Genomic DNA, 24,048 nt, shown 5'->3' with positions numbered 1-24,048 from the left:
CATGCAGGCCATCCAGTCCTGCCTTACTTCAGGGTCAGATTTAATTCGACCGTATGCTACTATTCCCCCAGCTCAGTGAGCCAACCCAGGGCCACCGTCCACATCTGAGGCTCACTGGCGGCCACACATCAGGGCCTACAGGGTGTAGCAGCAGGAAGACAAGTCCGAAATGCTCTCTAAGTGCTGTGTCTGTGCCCATCTCACTACTCAGCTTTTTATAGCTATCTTCCCAGGTGTTACTAGGGATGGGTCTCAACCACCTGTGGAGTGTGTCCCACTGACATTTGGACTCCTGGATGGTACAATACATCCCTCTTTCTAAAGTAGTTTATATATTGGATGCATTATATTTATGTTTATTTGCTTAGCAGACACTTATATTCAAAGGTACTCACAACAAAGTTTAACTGGAGATTATCTTGGCAGCACTGGGTAAAAATCTCTACCAGAAATGGTAGCTATTGTTTCATTTTTTTAAATCCCACCGCATTATGAATTCCTAGATCTCAAGTGCCGCAGTCACTCCTAACAGCACAGAGTGTAAGGCAGGAACCCGTTCATTACAAATCACACCAGGACTCACCTTACAGCTTTCAGTCAGTCTGTCATGCCCATCCTTGGAGTGTGGGAATAAACCTAAGTGTCTGTTCAAAAATCCCAGGCAGACACTGGAGAACATAACATAATCGAGTTACGGTTTGAACCTAGAACCATTTTATCATCCGTGATGACATTCAGCTTTAACCCGGCCAATAGCAGAACGCAGATCACAGCAAGTGTAGCCGACGCGAGTAACCAACCTCCTGCACACGCACGCCGTGAAGGCTTTTATTTTGACACACTCGGCGGGCCTCATAACAGGAAGTTGTAGTTCCCGCTACTTCCTCTCCGCGCAAGATGTCTGCCCGGGTGCTTGTAGGAGTTAAGCGGGTCATTGATTACGCTGTTAAGGTAACATGCAAGCTTTGCGATCCCGTTGAAGAGGGCTTAGAAAATCAGAGTCGTGGATTTGAATCACTTCTTCAGTAAAAAAAATTAAAGATACGTGCTTAGTTTTGCCTGCGTTGTGGGGCAAGGTCAGGGGTGACAGTGGTGTCCAGCAGCGGAGTCGAGTCTCTCGGCTGGCTGCTTGAGTATTGATTGGGCAGGTGGGACACAACGTCATGTCGGGCTTCAAAGTGCATACAACGCTTTTGTTTTCAGTAATGCCATTCGTGTGGCAGTCCTTACAATCATTTGCCGAAACGCTCACGCTTTTCTTGTCTTTTAGAAGGGAGTTTTCTACGCGATACGCGAATTCTATACCTCGCGCGGCTTTTAATCTTTGCCCCGCTTATCATGAGGCAGTGATGACAGGGTAAGAAAAGAAGAGCAGACTTCACAGACCTTTATAATACAAACAGGAGCGCCGTGGAAGTCAGTAAGCAGTTCCTTAGGTTTGCTGATGTTAAGTTGCAGACGGTTCTCAACTCTCCTCTGTCTCATCCCCCTTATGAATACACCTCAGTAAGCCTAGAATTACCTGAGAATTTCAGCAAGTGACCGGACCTGCCGTTGCATTTCTAGTCTTGAGTTGTGCTGAGTGAAGAGTACAGGAGGCAGAACTGTGCCTTGTGTGGCTCACACAGTCCTTGGGGCTCTCAGACTGTAATTGGCCTGACAGACAGTCCATCATCAGGCCACCACAGGCACATCTATCCACCTGCACATCTCTGTGTCTGTCCCTTGACAGGGATGGCTGGATTGTATTGAAGGCACTGGAGCCATAAAAGAAGACATTAAGTGTGTACTCACACTGGCACTTTGTTCTGTGCCCAAGCACATCACTCCCAAAGTGTAGTTTGTGTGACTAGTGTGATTGCTCCGTGCCGGGCCAACTGTACCGTGCCCTGGCCTGCTTGGATCAGAGATGGGCCCGAGCATGGTTCTTTTTTTTTTTTATACATTTTTTTGATTTTTATTGTACTCGCACAACATTCCGTACAAATAGATCAATTTTTACAAAAATAGCAGAGCACAGTTCAGTAGCATTCAGGAACAGTGTGAGCGCTAAATGTTTCGAAATGTTTTCCGAAATATCCTCCGAGAGCAACTTCTGCCAACCATCCAAGAACAGTTTGGTGACCAACATGATGGAGCACCAGGGCCATAAGGCCAAAGTGAGAACTGAGTGGCTCAGGGAACAAAACATCGACATTTGGGGTCCATGGCCAGGAAGCTCCCCAGAACTTTAATCCCATTGAGAACTTGTGGTCAATCCTCAAACACAAACCCACCAATTCTGACAAACTCCAAGCATTGATTCTGCAAGAATTGGCAGCTGCCATCAGTCAGGGGTTGGCCCAGAGGTTGATTGACAGACAGCCTGCCAGGGTGAATTGCCGAGGTCTTGAAAAAGAAAGAAGGGCCAACACTACGAGTAGGGACTCTTTGCATAAACGTCATGTTATTGTCTATAAAAGCCCTTGAAACTTCTGAAATGCTTGTAATTCTACTTCAGTACACCAGAGAAACATCGGACAAAAAGATCTAAAAACACTGAAGCAGCAAACTTTGTGAACACCAACACTGGGGTCATTCTCAAAACTTTTGGCCATGACATTATAATAAAAATGAAGAACAAATAGAATCGTCCAATAAACACAACAGAGAAAAATATCCCGAACAATATGCGAAAAAAAAAAAACGTTTAATGTTAGGAGAAACAACTGACAATGTGATTGATGCCAAATATATCGATAGGCCCTGCATACTCTTCTGTATACCATCTCCTTACATACAATTGCTTTCTCTAATGGAGGGGCTCCCCGACACCCTTTGAGTGGCTCAGCCGCTAGATAGCCAGTTACCCAGCGCCCTCCTCCAGGGGTTGGTGAGCAAAGTGAGCAGGGGGCAGAGCCCCCTAGTTGTTGTTGTTAATGTTTTTTTTAATCAAGGTATTCGTTAGATCTCTTCTACTTTTTGTTACTTGATTTGTCAGAGCATCTTTAGAGCATAGCCGCTGTCCATCAGAGCTCACTACTTATGCATGTCTATGTGCCTTAACTTTCAGATTCGGGTGAAGCCGGATAAAACAGGAGTAGTAACCGATGGAGTCAAGCATTCCATGAACCCTTTTTGTGAGATCGCCGTAGAGGAGGCCGTGCGTCTCAAGGAGAAGAAACTCATCAAGGAAGTGATTGCTGTGAGCTGTGGGCCCCAGCAGTCCCAGGTATTGTGTGCTCTTAACAAAGATAATCCTCACTGAGATGAGTATATAGTGCCTTTCCTGTCTGGTTATATAAATCGCATAGTAAGACAGAGACACAGTTGGAAACTTGCGAAGGGTAAATTTCATACAAACATTAGGATGTTTTTCTGCACACAGAGAATCACAGACACTTGGAATAAGAGACCAAGTCGCGTGGTAGACAGGAGGACTTTAGGGACCCTCAAAACTCAACTTGGTGTTATTTTGGAAGAAATAAGTAATTAGACTGGCCAGCTTTGTTGGGCTGTGCTCGTCTAGATTCTTCTAATGTATGCTTACTACATGAAGAAGGCTGAATGGCTGTTTCTGAAATTTTGCAAATGCCTTGCCAGTGGCCCAACTTAAAATATAAGCCATATGTCGTATCTGGAAGAGTAGTTATAATGAGGAGTGAGAGCAACTCTTAAAAACATTGCCAACACTGGGACTACAATTCCCATCAGGCAGCAGGAGTGTGCTGGACGGGATATTTTCACCTGAATGCAGAAAGATTTGTAGCAAGCACAGGTAGGTACAGTGTTTTCTACTCAGTTAATTTGGATAACAATTTAATTGTCTCGCAGAATTACAGCTTTTGTCTCAGGGTACATCTCTTATCTCATCTTGGGCTGCGTTTAGCCACGTTGAATTTTCAAAAGACAGTTTTTCCTTTGTTTATTTATACCCAGGCATCGGCAGGTACTTTTTTCTTTTTTTATTTTAAAGCATGTTTTCTATGTACCTAATAGTCATACTGCCTTTCTTAATTATATCTCTTTTGCTGTCCATATAATCATAGAGTGCCTTTCCTATTACAATTCTATTTAGTTTTTTTGTGAGTGCAGGCTTAGAGCACTGTAATAGGTACACAGGTCAAATATAATTAACGGTTTAGTAATTACTAATTATGTAATTGTTTTGATTTGGGAAAATGGTTCAAGGGGTTCTTTAGAATAAGTGGGCAAAAATCAGAGAGAAGAGGTCCGATACTTCAATAAAATTTACTTATTCAATTATAACATATAAATACATATGAATAGTATAATGCAGTAACAATAGGTTATAGAAATAAATATATATGCTTAAAGAGACAAACTTATACTTACAATAACATACATACAGTAACATACATCAAAAGACCCAGAGCCATCATCCTAGACCAGTAGACTGAGGGAGCCCGCATGTCAGTCTCGTCAGAGGATCAACCCCGTGTGCCTTTTATCAGATACCGGGCGGTGTGCGCCTTTCCTCACGGTTGAGCGTCCAAAGAAACTGAGGGCGGAACCTTCCCTTATATACTAATTGGGTGTCCTTGCCCAAAAGCGGCCTACGTGGAAGCAGTGTATGCAGAAGTGATCAGTTTCAGCATACCCCCTCCTTCCACGGGACACGGCGCTATTTTCTTCTACTCGGCCTTGAGACTAGTGACTGATACCAGAAGACACAGTAATATGCTTACATGTGAAAAAGCCTCTCGAAGTGAAAAACAACTCCTTACATAGCCTTGGCCGTATCTTTAGAACATTCCCGGCTGTTTTTCCCAAAACATTAGTCTCTGTAGCTGATTCTGCGCTGAAGCGACCAACGCCCATCTGCTCTCCTGATTCCCCCTTTCTCTCTTTATTTCACCTTTGCTTTTTACAGAGAAAAATCCTTCCATTACAGTAATGCATACCCATAAAAAAAAAAACAGATTTGTTAAGCACACTCTAAAGCGAGGCAGTTGATTGACACAAATGGATCCTAACAATATCTATTTGTTACTCTTATTGATGAACTATGGCCAGTTGACAACAGGAGAGGAGGACCAACTCCAGTCAGCAGCATCTCTGGAGAAAATAAACCTCTGGGCCCGAGGTCGGGTATAACAGGCCAAGTCCTGGACACCGCGGCCAACTGGCCTGCCTACACCTCCTGACCGTTCTGCAGTAAAGTCTGTTTATATGAGGACAGAATCTTTATGTTGTTTGATTCCAAGGCTCCTAGCATCGCATGGGCAGGACAGCGGTAGAGCAGTGGAACAGCAGAATACCAAGAAGAGAAAGACAATAGAGAGAGGGTTAGTAACAATTTATAATTATTATATTGCTTATATTTTTATACAAACAAGTGACAATCAAAAGATACCATATGCACAGCTAACCAGCAGCTCTAATCAGGGTGTGCCAGACTACAGAGTCTTCAGCCTGAGCCTAAAGGGGTATCTCTCATAAAAGCACTTAGACTGGCCCATGGCTTTGCGGCCCTGTAATTAGATACTTTATTAATCCCAAGAGAAATTCACAATTAAGGCTCGACCTCCCACTTTTAATTTACTTTGTCATTGCTTGGAACCTTTAGTAGGCCAGGATCATGAGATCTTAATGCAGAGTCTTGTGTGTAGCTAATGGTAAGTTCAGATATGTAAGCAGGGCCTTGACCATTTAAAGCTTTATATGTAAGAAGCAGGGATTTGAAATCCTCATGAAGCTTAACGGGAAGGACTTAGCAACAAGGGCAATGTGGTCGTACTTTCTAGTTCTTGTAATGATTCTTGCAGCAATGTTTTAAATTAACTGAATGCAGCACATAGAATGGTTTGAATCCTACTAGAAGTAAATTCACGAATGTATCTTATCTGTCAGATCTAGTGCTTAAAAGTTTGATATCATCCAAAAACATGTATTTTTTTTAAGGGACTATTAAATTTAGTCAAAACCATAGCCAAGTCATTTACTATTGTTGTAAATGGCTATTACTGTTTGAAATGACTGGTTTACAATTCATTATTCCCTTGTGACTGTAGAGCCTCATTTCCAGCAGCCTTTACTCCGGTGTCATAATGGTAAACTGTCTGAGCTCATCCTTAATTAATTAAAACATTTCACTGTAATCTGTACATCTGACAACACGAAGTGGCTGATATTATGACGAAGTCAAAAGGTAAGAAGAAATCATTTGAAGTGGTTGTTGAAGGAAAAATAAATTGTTTAAAAGGTTCACTGTAAACAATTCTACAATATGATAGTGTAAGAAAATATATATTTTGTCATTTTTATTATTTTTTTTAAAGTTGTAACTTCAAAATTTTAGGAAACAATTCGTACAGCTTTGGCTATGGGAGCGGACAGAGGGATTCATGTTGACGTCTCTGGCAAAGATTATGAAAATTTAGGGCCGCTTCAGGTATCGAAGATTCTTGCAGCACTGGCTAAGAAGGAGGACGTCCGTCTTATAATCTTGGGGAAGCAGGTAAGACCTGCTGGTTGTTGTTCATTATTTTTTGGCATTATGTTCAAAAATAATTGTAAATGCACACACTTTTGATCATGAGAATATTTTAAAAGGACTAGGGGGCTCCGCTCGCCCACCCCCGGGTTTGGTTTACCGGATATACAATTTAAAGCGATTGTTACTTTCATGGATATTGTTACATATGCATTATTTTCCCTTTTACTTTAAAACTTTAGTAAAAACAATATTTGGAATAAACTTTTCTTCAAAATCGCATTGAATTTTGATTCCGTGTTTGGACTTACATCGTGACAACGCAATGTATAACTGCCTGTGAGTGAATATCGTTTCTTTCTCTCTAATAAATAAAATGACTTTCTCGAATGTTTGTCCATGCTTTTTCTTCTTCGCTTTGTCATTGATGTGTCATTAGAACGTATAAAATTATCGTTCTGATAAAATTTATAAGAGCTGAGAGTGCAGGACGTGTGTCTGACAAAAGCATTCACACGACTGAGGTTAAATGAAAATAGTTGTAAGTGTGGTGTGACTTGAAAGAATCTCATGTTAAAAGTCTCCGTCTCATGAAACTTCCTACCGCACCAACGTGCTTGGAATTGTTTAATTCTCGCTGGCAACACGAATTAGACGATCTACAAGTCTCCGATTTAAAATTTAAATTCAATATATTCGATCTCTTTTCGCTGTTCCGTTATTTCACCAAGTAATAATTTCCGTTTGTTTGCGCTAATGCGATCTTTACAATCAGTTTTTTTTGAGACTTTTGAATTGTCGTACTTCCATTATCTCTAACCTGCTCTGCATGTGTACCGCGACAACGTTTTTGAATTCTTTACGACGTTCTACTTTGTCATCTACTCTTTGTCCATTATTTCCGTCCCCGGGCATGGTCAAATCTCTCGTGGGACGTATAATGCTGCTCGCATTGTGTTTGGGGGGCTGATCGCACGCTAAGGAGATGCGGTTGGATCAGCTGCTGGCGAGCTGCGTGTTCTGCTTGTCATGCTGCGTGTCGATCGTTTAAAAGCCTGTACAGCAGCTGTCCTTTTGTCTCACATTGAAGTGTTGCTCATGGGACGTCCGAGTGTCTTCCTAGAAGATCATGTCTCGTCTCCCTCCCAAGATTTTTTTTTTTATAATTAAGAGATGTCCAAAATGACACAATAAACAACATGTCTTTTCATCTTGCGTGTAGGTTTATTTCTTTCACAGACGAAAACAACAACAAACTGACCTGAAGAGTATTAAAGGCCCTCTTGTACAGTCATGCGCCATTTTACAGACGACTGAGTCAAGGCAATTCATATTTACGTCCGAGGGCCACAGGGAAACAGTAGGGTGGTAATGTTCTAGAAACTGTCAAAAACAGCTGCCATAATAAATCTTTTGTTTTTGCCATTAGTATTGTTTTGCAGGATCTAATATGTTTGCTGACTCTCGGAGGGCCCTTTAAGGTTTATTTGATTGGTGCTTTCCTAATTCTTATGCATTTGACCCACATCGCCTTTATTACACCAGTGTTTCTCAATCTTTATATTCCTGCACCACAGTTTTGCTTTTTTAAATTCATTGATGACACACCAGCAGCACTTGAAAAACGGATCACGTAGAAATGGGGAAACGTATCGCACAGCACTGCTAGTATCTTAGGCCACCCACCATGACCCACTCGGGAACCAAAGATGGCAAACGCAGACCCACTGGCTGTGAGAAACACTGCCTTACACGGACCTGGCGGCCGACCGCTGAGAGGCGAAGATCAGTTTGTGCTACTCCATAGCAGCAGGTGCCGCGTGTGCCCCCCTGACCCACACCAGACCCACAGAGCCTCAAATGCAATGCCCTGTACACGTTGTTACCCGAAATATGGCCAAGTGCAGCTGTGAGTTGGCACATCACTCTACTTGGTTGGTTGGTTTGTTTTGTTTTGGTTTTTTTTTCTCCAGCCTAACTGGAGTTTGTTTTTATTTTGTTTTTTTTAATTTTGTTTTTCTCTGCCCTCCTGGCCATTCAGCCTAACTTTTTTCTTTGTTCCATACTGTACAATCTTCTTCTTCTTTCGGCTGCTCCCGTTTGGGGTCCCCACAGTGGATCATCTTGTCCGCATATTCATTTGGCAAAATTTTACACTGGATGCCCTTCTTGATATAACCCTCCCCATTTATTAGGGCTTAGGACTGGCACGAAGAAACACACTGGTTTGTTACATACTGTACAATATAATTGCCTAATCTTGTTTGTCATATTAACTTTTATTTCATTTCATAAAGCACTTTGAGCTACCTTGTTTGTATAAAAACATGGTATAGAAATAAATGTTGATGGTTATAGAAACTTTAGCAATGACGATGGCATCCAAACATTTCTTGTAACCATCTGTAAGCTCTGTGCCCATTTCTGCTGCCTGTTTCTCCCATTCTTTAGTTTGAAGTTGTTCTCACTCTTAAACATTTGCAGGATTCCTTTTCTCAGTAGCAGGTTTTAGCTCTTTGCGAAGGTTTTCCATTGGACTGAGATCAGTATTTATTTTTGTCTGTTATCCAAATTGTGCCCAATTAGCCATTTTCCCTCCCCAGTGTCATGTGACTCGTTTGTGTTACAAGGTCTCAGGTGTGTTAAATTTGGTGTTATAGCTCTCACGCTTTCTCATGCTGGTCACTCAACATGGCACCTCATGACAAACAACTCTCTGAGGATCTGAAAAAAAAAAAAAAGAATTGTTGCTCTACATAAAGATGGCAGAGGCTATAAGAAGATGGCCAACACCCTGAAACTGAGCTGCAGCACGGTGGCCAAGACCGCACAGTGACAGGTTTAACAGGACAGGCTCCACTCAGAACGGGCCTCGCCATGCTAGTGCACGTGCTCAGCGTCATATCCAGAGGTTGTCTTTTGAAAATAGACATATGAGTGCTGCCAGCATTGCTGCGGAGGTTGAAGGGGTCGAGGGTCAGCTTGTCAGTGCTCAGACCATACGCCCGCCGCACATGGCATCAAATTGGTCTGCATGGCTGTCGTCCGAGAAGGAAGCCTCTTGTAAAGATGATGCACAGTTTGCTGAAGACAAGCAGACTAAGAACATGGATTCCTGAACCATGTCTTGTGGTCTGATGAAACCAAGATAAAATTATTTGGTTCAGATGGTGTCAAGTGTGTTTGGTGGCAACCAGGTGAGGAGTACAAAGACAAGTGTGTCTCGCCTACAGTCAAGCATGGAGGTGGGAGTGTCATGGTTTGGGGCTGCATGAGTGCTGCCGGCACTGGGGAGCTACAGTTCATTGAGGGAACCATGAATGCCAACATGTACTGTGACATATGATGCCCTCCCTTCAGAAACTAGGCTACCGGGCAGTATGCCAACATGATAATGACCCCCAAACACACCTCCAAGACGACCACTGAGGGTAAAGGTGCTGGACTGGCCAAGCATCTCTCCAGACCTAAACCCTATTGAGCATCTGTGGGGCATAATCTCCATGAAGCCGTCATGGAGGAGTGGAAGAGGATTCCAGTGGCAACCTGTGAAGCTCGTGAGAACTCCATGCCCAAGAGAGTTAAGGCAGTGCTGGAAAATAATGGTGGCCACACAAAATATTGACACTTTTTGGGCACAATTTGGTCATTTTTCACTTGAGAGTGTACTCACTTTCGTTGCCAGCGGTTTAGGCATTAATGACTGTGTGGGGGACAGAAAATTTACACTGTGATACAAGCTGGACACGGACTACAGTACTTTACATTGGATCAAAGTGTCATATCTTCAAGTGTTGTCCCATGAAAAGACAGAATAAAATATTTACAAAAACGTGAGGGGTGTAGTCACTTTGTAAGATACTGTAATTTCTGGTATTTTATAATGTCGGTCGTATAAGTCGAATGCGGAAAACTCCTGCTATTGGTCCAAGAGATTATGATCTGCTAACGCCCGCCTGAGAGAGTCACCACGGAGCACACAACCTTATTTTTTCTATGTGGATGCGGCAATGCGCTGTATCAGCAAGTCTCTCGCTCTACTGTGCCTACGTGACCACATGGTGATACCCGCACTATTCCGAAGTGGCGTTTGCACTGTTTTATGTTTTTTTGTATCTCACACCCTCATACACCTTTATCGTAAGAGCATCCCTTATCTACGATGGAGCGTTCGATCAGAAGAAAATATGAAGCAGGTTTTAAATTGAACGTTGTTGAAGTGGCAAAAGAAATTGGTAACTGCACTGCTGCAACAAAATTCAATGTGTCTGAGAAACTGATACGAGATTAGAGGAGGAAATTTAAGTGTCGCATTTTTGAACGGGCGTATAAGTCGGGGTCTGGGTTTATGGGTTTCAAGACCCGACTTTTACGCCAGTATATACAGAATATTTTTCTTAAACAATTAAAGAACAAAAAACAATGTAATATCCTCCCTGGCAAAGCTGGGTACTTCTGCTAGTCTAATTATAAACACTAGTTTGAGCCTTATGTGACTGCCTAGCTGTAAATTTTGCCAATCTATACAGTGATCTTAAATTGTTTGCTTGTCGAGGACAACATTTCTACACTTGCTGCAGGTTTTAATGCATTTTTGTCTTGCATTCAAGTCACGTCATCTGTTGCAAATGCTTTATGTAATATCAAAGTGAGTAAAAAAGAGGCCCGATGTAAAGTGTTGCAAAGGGTTTAGAAATATAAATATTGTGTGAGCTGCATACATTGTCCTGCTCCATTATAGGTTTATGTGTGCAGAGTTCAGCATTAACACTTAAATAGATTTTACATTCTGAATTTACTGATGCAGTTGATTCTTTTCTTTTTATCAGGCGATTGATGATGACTGCAATCAGACCGGTCAGATGACTGCTGCCCTGCTTGACTGGCCACAGGTAACCTCATTTCTGTGTTTGACATGCACACATTTCTATTTAAATGTTTAGAGTAAGCAAACATATGATGCAGATTAGGACAACATTGAAAAAATATTTATGTTTTCATAAAGTGAAAGTGGAAACACATTTGTTTGAAAAAGTGCAGGAGTTTGAGATACGGGCTTTGAGGAAAGATTGAAGGAGTTGAACCTTTTTGTTTAAGCAAAGAGAAAAGGCAAGATGACTGTAGTATTTAAATTATCTAGAGAATTAGTACAACGGATGCAAGCTGTTACTTTAAAATTAATTCTGCAATAACATATATATTATCACAAGAACGACCATAAGACATGGAAAAGGTTTGGGGAAGCCACCCGGATAATTTTTCCTGGCTGCAAAACTGCAACAAAATAATAGACATGTTCACACAACTGAGTCCAAAACAGAACTGATTAACTGGAAGCAAGACGGCGGCTTTAAAGGCCAGTGGAGGAAGTGATGTCATCAGGACCAGAGCCGGATGTGATGTCATTGGCTGCCCCAGAGCCGGGTGAGGTTTCCCTAGAATGGTCTGTAAAGGATCGAGAGGGAGAATAAGTGCACTTCAATACCCCCTGGTCTGGCGTGGAATTACATGTACTCAGGCCCTTTAGTTGTCTCCTAAACACGCGTGTATGACTATATATATACTGTATGTATGTATCTATACTAATAAAAGGCAAAGCCCTCACTGACTCACTCACTCACTCACTGACTCATCACTAATTCTCCAACTTCCCGTGTAGGTAGAAGGCTGAAATTTGGCAGGCTCATTCCTTACAGCTTCCGTACAAAAGTTGGGCAGGTTTCATTTCGAAATTCTACGGATAATGGTCATAACTGGAAGCTATTTTTCTCCATTTACTGTAATGGAGTTGAGCTGGATGGTCTTGGGTGGGGTTTCGTGTGACATCATCACGCCTCCCACGTAATCACGTGAACTGACTGTCAACGCAGTACGTAGAAAACCAGGAAGAGCTCCAAAAAGCTCTGAAGAAAACATGCATTATATAATTGAGAAGGCAGCGAAACAATAAGGAGCGAGCAAATGACATACACTCACCTAAAGGATTATTAGGAACACCTGTTAGATATAGATATATATATATAGATATATATATATATATATATATATATATATATATATATATATATATATATATATATATATATATGAGAACAACACTCATATCAATGACAAAACAATTACATTAACAATCATGTTAAGTTATTTTTAAAATTTTTCCTTTTCTTTTTCATAACTTCTTTAACACACTACTCCTCCGCTGCGAAGCGCGGGTAAACAAACCCAGGGCGTCAGTGAGCCCCAAACCCCAACACGATCACACAAACAGAGTCCTTTATCAATAAACAAAGGTTTTATTTAAATACCAAATACAAAACACTGGTCTTTTCCTCTCCACAATATACTCTCTCACCACCGCACTGCCCTCCTCCAGTCGACTGTTGCCTCTCTACCACCCAGCTACTGACTCTGCCTGAGTAAGGGAGTGCAGTCCCTTTTATTACAGACCCGGGAGTACTTCTGGTGCCGGGGCGATTGCCAGATGGAAGTACTTCCAGGTCACGCAGAAGTCCATTATTTGAGTAGGGAGCTTGTTTCCCTGGAATGCCCTCTTGCGGCACCCTGTGACACCAGCAGGGTTGCCCTGCCAGACTGCATTTCCCGGCATGCCCTGCTGGCTTCCCATTGGGTGGGGATATCCGAGACTGCTGCCTTCTAGCGTGCCGAGGGAATAACAGTTCCCTAGCGATCTCTCTGCTTCTATAGGGGCTGTCCGTCCATTTTTTCCTTCTGGGTCTGCTTCCTTTCCTGCCGGGATGTCCATCCAGCCCGTGTGGGATCTACAAAATATCTATGTATATTTATATATAATTATATTTATATATATATATGTTTATATATAATTATATATATATATATACTGCTCAAAAAAATTAAAGGAACACTTTGAAACCACATCAGATCTCAATGGGAATAAGAAATCCTCCTGGATATCTATACTGATATAGACTGGGTAATGTGTTAGGAACGAAAGGATGCCACCTCGTTTGATGGAAATGAAAATGATCAACCTACAGAGCCCTGAATTCAAAGACACCCCAAAAATCAGAGTGAAAAATTGTGTGGCAGGCTAGTCCATTTTGCCCAAATTGAATTGCAGCAACTCCAAATTATGCAGCACTTTGTATGGCCCCTGTGTTCTTGTATACATGCCTGACAACATCGGTGCATGCTTCTAATGAGATGACAGATGGTGTTGTGGGGATCTCCTCCCAGATCTGGACCAGGGCATCACTGAGCTCCTGGACAGTCTGAGGTGCAACCTGGTGGCATTGGATGGACCAAAACATAATGTCCCAGAGGTGTTCTATTGGATTTAGGTCAGGAAAGTGTGGTGGCCAGTCAATGGTATCAATTCCTTCATCCTCCAGGAACTGCCTGCATACTCTCACCACATGAGGCCAGGAATTGTCGTGCACCAGGAGCCACTGTACCAGCATAGGGTCTGACAATGGGTCCAAGGATTTCATCCTGATACCTAATGGCAGCCAAGGTGCCTTTGTCAAGCCTGTAGCGGTCTGTCTGACCCTCCATGGATATGCCTCCCCAGACAATCATTAACCCACCACCAAACTGCTCATGCTGAATGATGTTACAGGCAGCATAATGTTCTCCATGTCTTCTCCAGACCCTTTCACTTCTGTCACGTGCTCAGGGTGAACCTGCTCTCATCTGTAAAAAGCACAGGGCACCAGTGGTGCATCTGCCAATTCTGGTATTCTATGGCGAATGCCAATCGAGCTGCATGCTGCTGGGCAGTGAGCTCAGGGCCCATTAGAGGACATGGGGCCCTTGGGTCACCCTCATGAAGTCTTTCTGGTGGTTTGGTCAGAGACATTCACACCAGTGGCCTGCTGGAGGTCATTTTGTAGGGCTCTGGCAGTGCTTATCCTGTTCCTCCTTGCCCAAAGGAGCAGATACTGGTCCTGCTGATGGGTTATGGACCTTCTATGGCCCTCTCCAGCTCTCCTAGAGTAACTGCTTGTCTCCTAGAATCTCCTCCATGCCCTTGAGACTGTGCAGGGAGACACAGCAAACCTTCTGGCAATGACACGTATTGATGTGCCATCCTGGAGAAGTTGGACTACCTGTGCAACCTCTGTAGGGTTCAGGTATCGCCTCATGCTACCAGTAGTGACACTGACTGTAGCCAAATGCAAAACTACTGAAGAAACAGTCAGAAAAGATGAGGAGGGAAAAATGTCAGTGGCCTCCACCTGTTAAACCATTCCTGTTTTGGGGGTCATCTCATTGTTGCCCTCTAGTGCATCTGTTGTTAATTTCATTAACACCACAGCAGCTGAAACTGATTAACAACCCCCTCTGCTACTTAACTGACCAGATTAATATCCCATAGGTTTCATTGACTTTATGCTATACTCTCATTAAAAAGTGTTCCTTTAATTCTTATATACATATTATTAATTCTTATATATATACAGTATATGTTTATATATAATTATATATATTTATATATTATAATTAATAATTAAGATTAATATATATATATATATATATATATATATAGATAGAGAGAGAGAGAGAGAGAGAGAGAGAGAGAGAGAGAGAGAGAGAGAGAGAGAGAGATAATAGTTGCAAAAAAACAACAATAACAACTTAATAACTTATTTTACAGCTAAAAAGGAATACTGTACATGCAGATTTTTAATTGATACGATAAATTGTAGTTATTTAAATTTGTTCCCCCCTGTGAATTAGAACACAAAGACACAATTGGAAACTTTTAAAGAGAAATTTTGAACAAATATTTTCAAAGTTTACTCTTGCGCATAGAACTATAGACATAAGACTTTAGGAATCTTCAGATTTCGACTCAGATATATTAGCTGAATAGAATTGGCAAGTTTAAAGGGCCGAATAGCTCATTTCCATCAGAACTGTTCTAATGTTCTAACCAAGTGTGAACCTTCCGTTAGTTTTACTAATAAGTCAAAAATTGGTTGTTGTCTTCTTGTTATCAGTTCTAAGGCAGGGCTTTTGATTGCCAGTTCCTCCATTTTATTCCATCTTTTATCATCCAGCAGGGGGCGATTGCTCCCTGGGAATACACTGGTTAGAGGTTGCTGCTTTTACTAAACTTGACTTAAGGACGCGTTCGACTCTGAGAATTACACCTGTTTAGTCTCGAGCAGAGGGTACTGAGTGAGGGGACGTAATCTTGATATTTAAAAATCCTCAAAGGCATTGATAAAGAAGACCCAGCAACATTCATATTGTGTATGTATATATGTATATTGCACATGTTTTGTTTGTTATATTTTATTTATCAAAATCATGTTTATTGGTGTATATGTGTGTTTTTTTTTTTTTAAACAGGGAACATTTGCATCACAGGTCGATTTCCAAGAGGACAGCCTGAAAGTGGAACGTGAAATTGATGGAGGTTTAGAGACAATAAAGATCAAGATGCCGGCAGTCGTGACTGCAGACCTCCGCTTGAATGAACCCCGTTATGCCACATTGCCAAATATCATGGTCTGTATTTATTTACTCTGATCATTTATTGGCAAATATTGATGTTTAAATGGAAATCAATAGTTCTGCAGTTATAGCATAAATATTTTTTCCTACTAACTTCTGTTGGAGTTGGGATTAAATGACTCTTAAAAATTTGTCCTCAGATGCCTGCAGAGAAGGGTGACCCTTTTTAAGTGCTGCAGCACAAAAACTTCATTTTGAAATGACCCCCATGAGTCAGTGGCACATTGGTCAGCAGATCAACAGAAATAGATAGAGAATGGAGATTATACACTTTTATGAAAGGACGTTAAATTACCAGATTAGGATACCAAATCTATCGTTGCGTTTCAGTCACTTAATGCTTTAGGCTTCGGTTTTGATCCTGAGACAGGATCCGTTGGTCTAAAGGAGTCCCAGGGTCTGCAGCGTTGTTCATAATGACCATCAGTTTGATTTTCATTCTCTCCTCCATCACCACCTCCAGTGTGTCCAGAGAGCTTTCCATAACTGAGCCAGCCTTCTCAATCAGCTCGTTGATCTGGTGGGCCTCTCTTGAATTGTTGTTACCGGCCCAGCACACCATAGTGCAGAACGTCGCACTGGCCAGCACAGAAACGATAACATAACAGATACAACAATTTACTTCAAAATCAGTTCCGAGAAAACGTAGTAAAATAGAAATACAGGAGCAAACAATCAAAACAAAATTATTCCTGTCCAAAAGAAGAAGAAGAAAAGCACAAGAATAATCTTTAATATTTTATTTATAATAGAATTATTAATAGCATATGAGTCAATTATGGGCCTGGCATGCATTTTCTGAAATTGTATTAATGAAAAGTGTTGATATATCCTCAAACGGAAAATGATTTTATTTTTATTATTATTTATTTATTTTTTTATTTTTTTTTACTAATTTGAGATCATCTTGAGTATTGCATACCCACTAAGATGTAGAAGGTGGTTTGGGATTCTTCCAGTTAACTAAAAAAATAAATATACCCACTAGTAGAGTGCTAAATGATACTACAGTCAGTTTTTCCTGGTGGAGTTTGATCCTATTTGAGAACAGACCTGATATCATCATTAATGGATTAGGAGTGGCTTTGGCACCAAACCTAACCAAAAAGTATGTCCAAAATGATGTTAAAGCTTTTCCTGATGTTAAAGTCATCTGACTTTGTGGTGTTCTAGTCTGTTTATATTTTTAATTGCCTTCTCCTGTAACCCCATGGGTTTTTTTGGTTAGGAATCACTGATTTGCGTAATTTTGTTTAGTGGTTACTAGTGGCTTTATCAGAGGTCACGAACAAAGTGACATCAGTGGTCACAGGGTATAAAATTGAATTCCAGGGTCACTTAATTTCCCAAGTTTGTGGATATCTCACAAATAGAAAATAAAATCTAAGTTCATTTATATTTTTCTGATTTCTTTTTACGTTTACGGTTTGGACACTTTGATTGCTTGTCTTGTGACTTTTGCTTGACTCCTGTTTATCTCCTGCTCCATCCTCATGCCCTCGTGAAATAACATCCAGCCCCGCCCCTCTCTGCACCGCCACGCCCAGCCCCGCAGCTTTACCTACAATAACTGTGAAGATGATCTGCTGTTAGTGCCAGTGACACGTTCGTATTGACATTTGAAAATTGTCCGAGACTAGTCCTTGTAGCCGTACAAATTCAGCTTTGTTGTTGTACATAAGATGACAAATGTAATTTAAATGACTTTTTTTAGACACCACAATTTTCAAAAAATGTGTAATTTGGAGGAAGCCTGTATTCTTCTTTTAGTTGTGTTTGGCTCAGGTGCCTCACATTAGCCTGGTGATGGCTGTCCATCCGCTCTTCTTCTGTAATTTAACAGATGTCCTCTTTCTGGGCCAGTAGAGTGGCTGCTGCTTTCCTGGCACCTCCATTACTCTCCCTTTGTCTTTCCCTCTCTCCATAGGTCTGTTGTCCATGGTGAGGAGATGCCTGTTCGTTTTATTTTTGTTTTAAAACCTGCCGTATTCATGTCACTTTTTCATTTTGTTCAATTCAACAACAGCTTAATTACATTGAAATAGAAATGATAAGGCATTACTGTGGCTTCTCTGATAAAACAAGTTGTGATTTGTTACTCAGTTAAGTAAATAGACAATGTCATTTTAGACAAAGGCTGCCCAATGAGATTATATTTGTTTTCTTTTCATTTTTGTATTTCCAGGAGCTGAAGAGATCACGCTCACATATGCTTTTACCTTGTAGACTGTAGTAGTAGGGTGTTGTACCCTGTTAGCCATTATGGATGCAATGAGAAGTCAAGCAAAATGACCCCTTTAATTGTCTAACTAAGAAGATTACAATACGCAGGCTTTCGAGGTAACTGGGGCCGCTTCTTCAGGCAGGATGTAATTCTTCGTGTCGGAAGAAGCGGCCTGAGTTACCTCGATAGCTTGCATATTGTAATCTTCTTAAGAGGTCATTTTGCTCGGCTTCTCATTACCTTGTAGACTGTAAATGAATGAGTTGCGTGAATTCCTCTAACATCATAGCTCATAAATGTCATGCTTTATCATTCTTAGAAAGCAAAAAAAAAGAAGATTGATACCGTCAAGCCGTCTGACCTTGGGGTGGATTTGAGTCCACAGCTAGAAGTGCTGAGTGTGGAGGAGCCTTCCCAGAGGCAAGCAGGGGTGAAAGTGGAAACAGTAGAAGACCTCATAAAGAAACTCCGGGACTCGGGCAGGATATAGATTGCATTTATGGAGAAGGGTAAGCTAATCTTCTTTTTCTTCTTTCGGCTGCTCCCATTAGGGGTTGCCATAGCGGATCATCTTGTTCCATCTCTTCCTGTCCTTGTCATCTTGCTCTGTCACACCCATCAGCTGCATGTCCTCTCCTAATTCCATGCCAGACCAGGAGGTGGTGGAGCACACGCTACCGTGGCTGTCCATTTGTCTGTCCAGGATTTTAAATCCCTTGTAGCTCACAAACCGTTTGACCTATTGACCTGAAATTGTAGAATCAACTCTTGGCAGCAGGGCGGCCGTTTGGCGCATGCGTATGGGTACGGGTCTTATCCCTACCACCTTTGCCATCACTTCCTCTACTTCTTCATATCTTAAATCATTCTTGATGCAGATAGCTAGAGGACGCTACCACCTTTGACGTCAACTCCTCTGCCTTTTCATATCTTAAATCATTCTTGAGGCAGACTAAACACTTAAGTAAAAAAATATGAAAAACATACTAAGTAATTACAACACAAACACTGACTTAATCAGTTTTAACGCAAAAAAGATGCAGACGAAAGAAGAGAAGAAGTTGGCCGCTAGGGTGGAGACGAGAAGAGCTGCTCAGGAAGCAACAACCGCATCAACCTCTGAGGAAACGAATGCTAAACGTACAGAGAAAGACGATGAAAACTGTAAGTCAAGTGTATTCACTGCGCGTTATTGTGCAGTCCGCCGTTACTGGTACAGTGGTACCCCTGGTCACGACCGTAATTCGTTCCAAAACTCTGGACACGACCCGAACGTATTTTCTCCATATGATTGTATGTAAATACGATTAATCCGTTCCAGCCCATACGAACTGTATGTAAATTTTTAATTACTAGCAACAGGGAGCCCAATCGAATCGGGCTACAAATTCTACGTTTGTGAAATCCATACTTTCTCTGCAAAGAATGATTTGTTTTTTTAAGTCCTTGAAATGATTTTGTTATCATGGCACTGATTTGTGCTTAAAATAAACGTTTTCGGCCGATGTAATGAAGAGCTTCCTGTTTAAACGGGGCTGCGAGACGTGAACTCAGCTCTTCGGCGCACCTCATTTGATTTTTTCCGGCAAACAAATTTTCAAAACAACCCGTATTTTATGACTCTAATCAGAGTCGGAGTAATAATTATGTTGGCGCGGTCATTTTAGATCTGAGATCGGATAAAATTTAAACAGTGACCGTTGTTAATACCCAGCCGTCATTACTCAGTTTGCCAATAGATGTCCAAAACCGAACTGCCCAAAGATAGATTTCGATGTACCAAACAAATGGCGATACGTTCTAAATTACTTACGGTTCCGGAGCTGTCGAAGGGTTTAAGTCAGTCGACGATGTTAGTCCTGGAAAGTACGCCCCACCAAACCAACGTTCCAAAAGCCAACCAAACTTACTGTTATCTGCTTGAACCAACACGACTTACTATACTCGGCCGTCCAGTGGCGTCACTGAAGCATTCGAACATTCTTAGCCAATCAGGCAATACTGCGTCCGCGTTTGCCATGTGATGTTCTAACTACAGAGGCAGGGTCTCATTGCATGGTTCTAACTTGTATTGAGTCGAGGTATTGACGCGAACACCATACATACGGATAGTATCAAATTATATATAAGGATACCATAGAATGCACAGTGTAATAGTAAACTAAATGTAAAAACATTGAATAACGCTGAGAAAATGAACATTGCAAGAGTTCACACTACACTCTTATGAACCGCTCGCTGTAAACACTTTTATTTATGAGTTTTAAGCACAGGGAAGAAAATGAAAGTTTGAAAAATCCTTAATTTATAGAAAAACTAACCCTAAACAACCAAGAAAACTGACCTTACATGAGTCGAGTTCTGGTGTGAAGGAAGTGAGGAGGAAGTTGGGTGGAGAGGAGGTTACAGTTTTGAGGGAGAGTCCAGCTTGGCGAAGGAAGATTTCGATTTAGATTGATTTAGACAGATTTCTAGTAGATTTTGGCCTCTTGTACTCGGCGGCAAGATCGGTAACATGAACGCCACGCTTATATTTTTCAATGATTTCCTTCTTTAATTGGATTTCAGTTTTCTTTGAACCTTTCTTCTCACCAACACTACCACTCTTCACTTGCTTTGAGTCCATAGTTAATTGCAGAATTAATGCAAAAGCACACGAAACAGAGCACAAAGAGTTCACAGCGAATGCACGCACGTCTGACCGAGAACAATGTACAGGTAGAGACTGATCACTTGTGGAAATCATCAGTGCAAACGAACCGTTTTTGTTCTCCACCAGAGCGTGCGGTCGTGAACAGATGCAAAAGTTTGGCAAATTTTTTGATTGTAACCCAATTTGTACGTGTTCAGAAACGTTCATGACCAGAGGTTCTACTGTACTGTAATAAGAGCCAAGACAATATATGAAAGTTTGGGGATTCCACTCCGTGTAGTGTCGGGTTTGTACAAAATAACTCAAAACAACGAGTAGTCGTTAAGCACTGAGTCAAAACATAGACTGCAACTTAAAACAAATGCTCTGGCTTTATAGTTGAGGGAAAGGAAGAGGTGTGTCTTCGGGCGGAAGTGAGGTCAACCGGGTTGTGAACTGCTACCGGAAATGGGAGGAGATTTAGGTGGGTGTGTCTTCTGGAGGTCTGCAGGAGAGGGAGAAGAGGCATTAGTACAATGAATTAACCCCACACTCGGTGTTTTACCCCTTCTTAAGCCCTTAGGCCGGGTTTATACTTCACGTGACACGTGCTGCAGCGGATGCTCCTGCTACGCAAGCATTGTACTGTTCATACTGCGCGCGTACTTTATGTAAATCTGGAGGAATCCACCAGGTGGCAGTGCGAGATATCATCACGGTGAGAACAGGTTTGTGAATTGCCTGGAACAGCCATTAAATTCCAATGATGCCTTACCGCCATATCTCTGAAAAGAACGTTTACTGATTAAATTCATCAATCCAGGGATGTGCCCATTCCAGCTAGCATTGGGCACGAGGCAGAAACAATCCCTGGACATGGCATCAGCTCATCGCAAGGTAAATACGAGCAAACTCACATACACTGACGTCCACTGACGTCCGTTCAGTGTCACCAAATCTGCATATCTTTGGAAGGAAACCAAAGCCCACTGTGGAAATCCAGCAGGAAAACATGGAAACTCAAGGCAGGGAATATCAGCAACGTGACTTCCTGCAAGACAGCAGTGCCACCGCTTCACCACCGTGTCACCCCCATGTGTGTAATTATTAACAGTATTCATTATTTAAACGAAATTAACGATTTGTCTGTAAAATGTAATATACATGTGCTAATGCATTTCATCATGAAAGTGATATCAAATATAAATCTAAGGATTCTAAACGTGCAGAGAGTTGGAATATCATACGTTTAATGTGTTCTGTGTGGCGATTTCTGCTGTCAGGTCGGGAAGAAGCCCCAGATAATAAAGACAGCACAGAAGACGGTACGTGAGATTTTTAAAATGTGTTGTGTCAGTACGATCAGGAATATGCAACACTTGAATATAGAAGCACCACAATTGCATCTGTATGTCGGCATTTGGCTTCACCACATCGAACCATTCATCAAACATCGAAGCGCGCACATCGATCTTGTAGGATCCTCAAAGCTGCTTTCTGTCACATCCATCCATTATCCAACCCGCTATATCCTAACTACAGGGTCACAGGGGGTCTGCTGGAGCCAATCCCCCCGCATCATTTTAATTTACGAGGACCTGCTCAGAGGACGCGTCAAATGAACGCTGGGAATGCGTGGCAGCCGTGATGCGTGAAGTACAAACGAGCCCTTAGACTGCTTAACCTTGTGCACGTGTGTGACAATACATACACACGCACTTGGGTCTGAACACACACCACGATGAGCACATAAAAAGAAAGAAAAGTTCCGATTTGGCTGTCACAGTGAGCCCCCTGCAGAACGTATTGCTGTTGGTATAAGTGTTACCACCAAAACAGCAGAGTAGGAAGGGGGCTCATGTACCGTATGTGAGGTTGTGTTTCTGATGCTGTTTTGTCTTTGGGTGGATCTGTAGGTCATATTTAATGTTAATAAAAGAGCTTAGCTTTACATCCTGTGACCGATTAGGGTTTTGCTCGCACCCTTGCACCCTCAAGACACCACGTCAGACACCAGATAAAAGTCCAATAATAGGATTTATTATAATAATAAAGTGCACAAAGCACGCTCCTCTCCACAATTCCCAATAAACAAACAATACACCAATAACCAAATCCTCCAATCTCCCAGACGCTTAGCCACCCTGCCTCCCAACTCAGCTCATTGTCTGAGAGTTCCCATGATCCTTTTATACTCCCTGACCCGGAGGTGTTCCTGCCCAACAGTCCACAAGTCCTTATTCCTTCCGGGTCAGGGTAAATAGTCCTTTTCTCACCCCGGAAGCCCGTCGCTCTTCCTATGACGAACTTCTGGGTCATAGGGCACGAAGAACTCTTCGGTCCTCCCTGCAGCTCCCTCTTGTGGCCCCCATGGCATCCAGCAGGGCGGTGCATAAAAACTCCATTGTCCATGATGCCCTGCTGGTTTTCTGGGGACCTCCATGCTGCAAGGAGGGCTCCACCTGGCGGCTTGGGGGTATTGGCCGGGATAAACAGCCGGCCATCCTCCACAATCCGTTAAATGTTTCACTCTGTCGGAATCAAATCAAAATGTCATTTTTCTGTTTTTGTGTTTCTTCTTTTCTTTCTGCAGAATTCTGTCCTTGTGAAGTCCTAGCAGTCTTGTGATATCAGAGACGAGGCCCTTTTGTCGAACGCGTTGGCTGTTGAGTCGGTGCGACCGAACCACCCTTTCCTTGCTGATGGAGTCTCGTGATTGCGTCATCATGGACAGACAGAATGGGAATTTCCTAGCACATATAGTTCAAGTGGTGGTCATCTTCACCCAAGTGCTTAATTCACACTTGATTGTATTGGGGGGAGCACGATGCAGTTTAAAATAAATCGGTTTGTAAGCATCATTTGGTAAATTAGGTACATTAATTCACTGCAGATATCACAAATACTGATTGTATCGGGAGGGCAGTTTCTAGTGCTGAGCTCTTTGAGGTTTAGAGCTCACGTATTTAATCTGAAGATCATAAAGAAGCATAAACAATCCTGATGATGTTGCTTTGCATTTGTGCACCGCCTCATGAACATTTGGAGTCGGGTCGATTTTATAGTTTTGGTACAAATCTGCAGTTGGTTTGAAATACTCCGCTTTTCTTCCTCATTTGATGGAAGGTGACTTTAGGTCTTCATTTTTACTGTTAATGGTGGTGAAGTGGTTGCAGATCCTGCATGCTGGAGTTATTGTGTATGTGGAGTTTTTCAGGGCCTTTCCGCTGGTAACCACAGCTTTCTCCCACAATC

The 24,048-nt window shown here is 42.0% G+C and overlaps 1 protein-coding gene across 1 annotated transcript; it reads left to right on the top strand.

The window, feature by feature from the left end:
* Window positions 1–854: 854 nt before the first annotated feature.
* Window positions 855–23,793, top strand: etfb (electron transfer flavoprotein subunit beta). Its single transcript, XM_039770586.1, has 7 exons — window positions 855–951; window positions 3,053–3,211; window positions 6,302–6,460; window positions 11,266–11,328; window positions 15,773–15,931; window positions 18,481–18,670; window positions 23,387–23,793. The coding sequence occupies exons 1-6, from the start codon at window positions 898–900 to the stop codon at window positions 18,649–18,651; spliced, it is 765 nt and encodes a 254-aa protein (XP_039626520.1). The 5' UTR covers window positions 855–897; the 3' UTR covers window positions 18,652–18,670; window positions 23,387–23,793.
* Window positions 23,794–24,048: the final 255 nt, after the last annotated feature.

Source organism: Polypterus senegalus, chromosome 12 (genome assembly GCF_016835505.1).
Source record: "Polypterus senegalus isolate Bchr_013 chromosome 12, ASM1683550v1, whole genome shotgun sequence".
NCBI lineage: Eukaryota > Metazoa > Chordata > Cladistia > Polypteriformes > Polypteridae > Polypterus > Polypterus senegalus.
The sequence above is the reverse complement of the archived record's forward strand: the minus strand, read 5'-3'. Positions and strand labels throughout refer to the sequence as shown.

Excerpts from the sequence above, each read along its gene's own strand:
- etfb (XM_039770586.1), top strand. The coding sequence starts at position 898 with ATGTCTGCCCGGGTGCTTGTAGGAGTTAAGCGGGTCATTGATTACGCT. Across the intron at positions 11,329-15,772 it reads CCCTGCTTGACTGGCCACAG|GGAACATTTGCATCACAGGT; the intron begins GTAACCTCATTT and ends TTTTTTAAACAG. Across the intron at positions 15,932-18,480 it reads CCACATTGCCAAATATCATG|AAAGCAAAAAAAAAGAAGAT; the intron begins GTCTGTATTTAT and ends TATCATTCTTAG.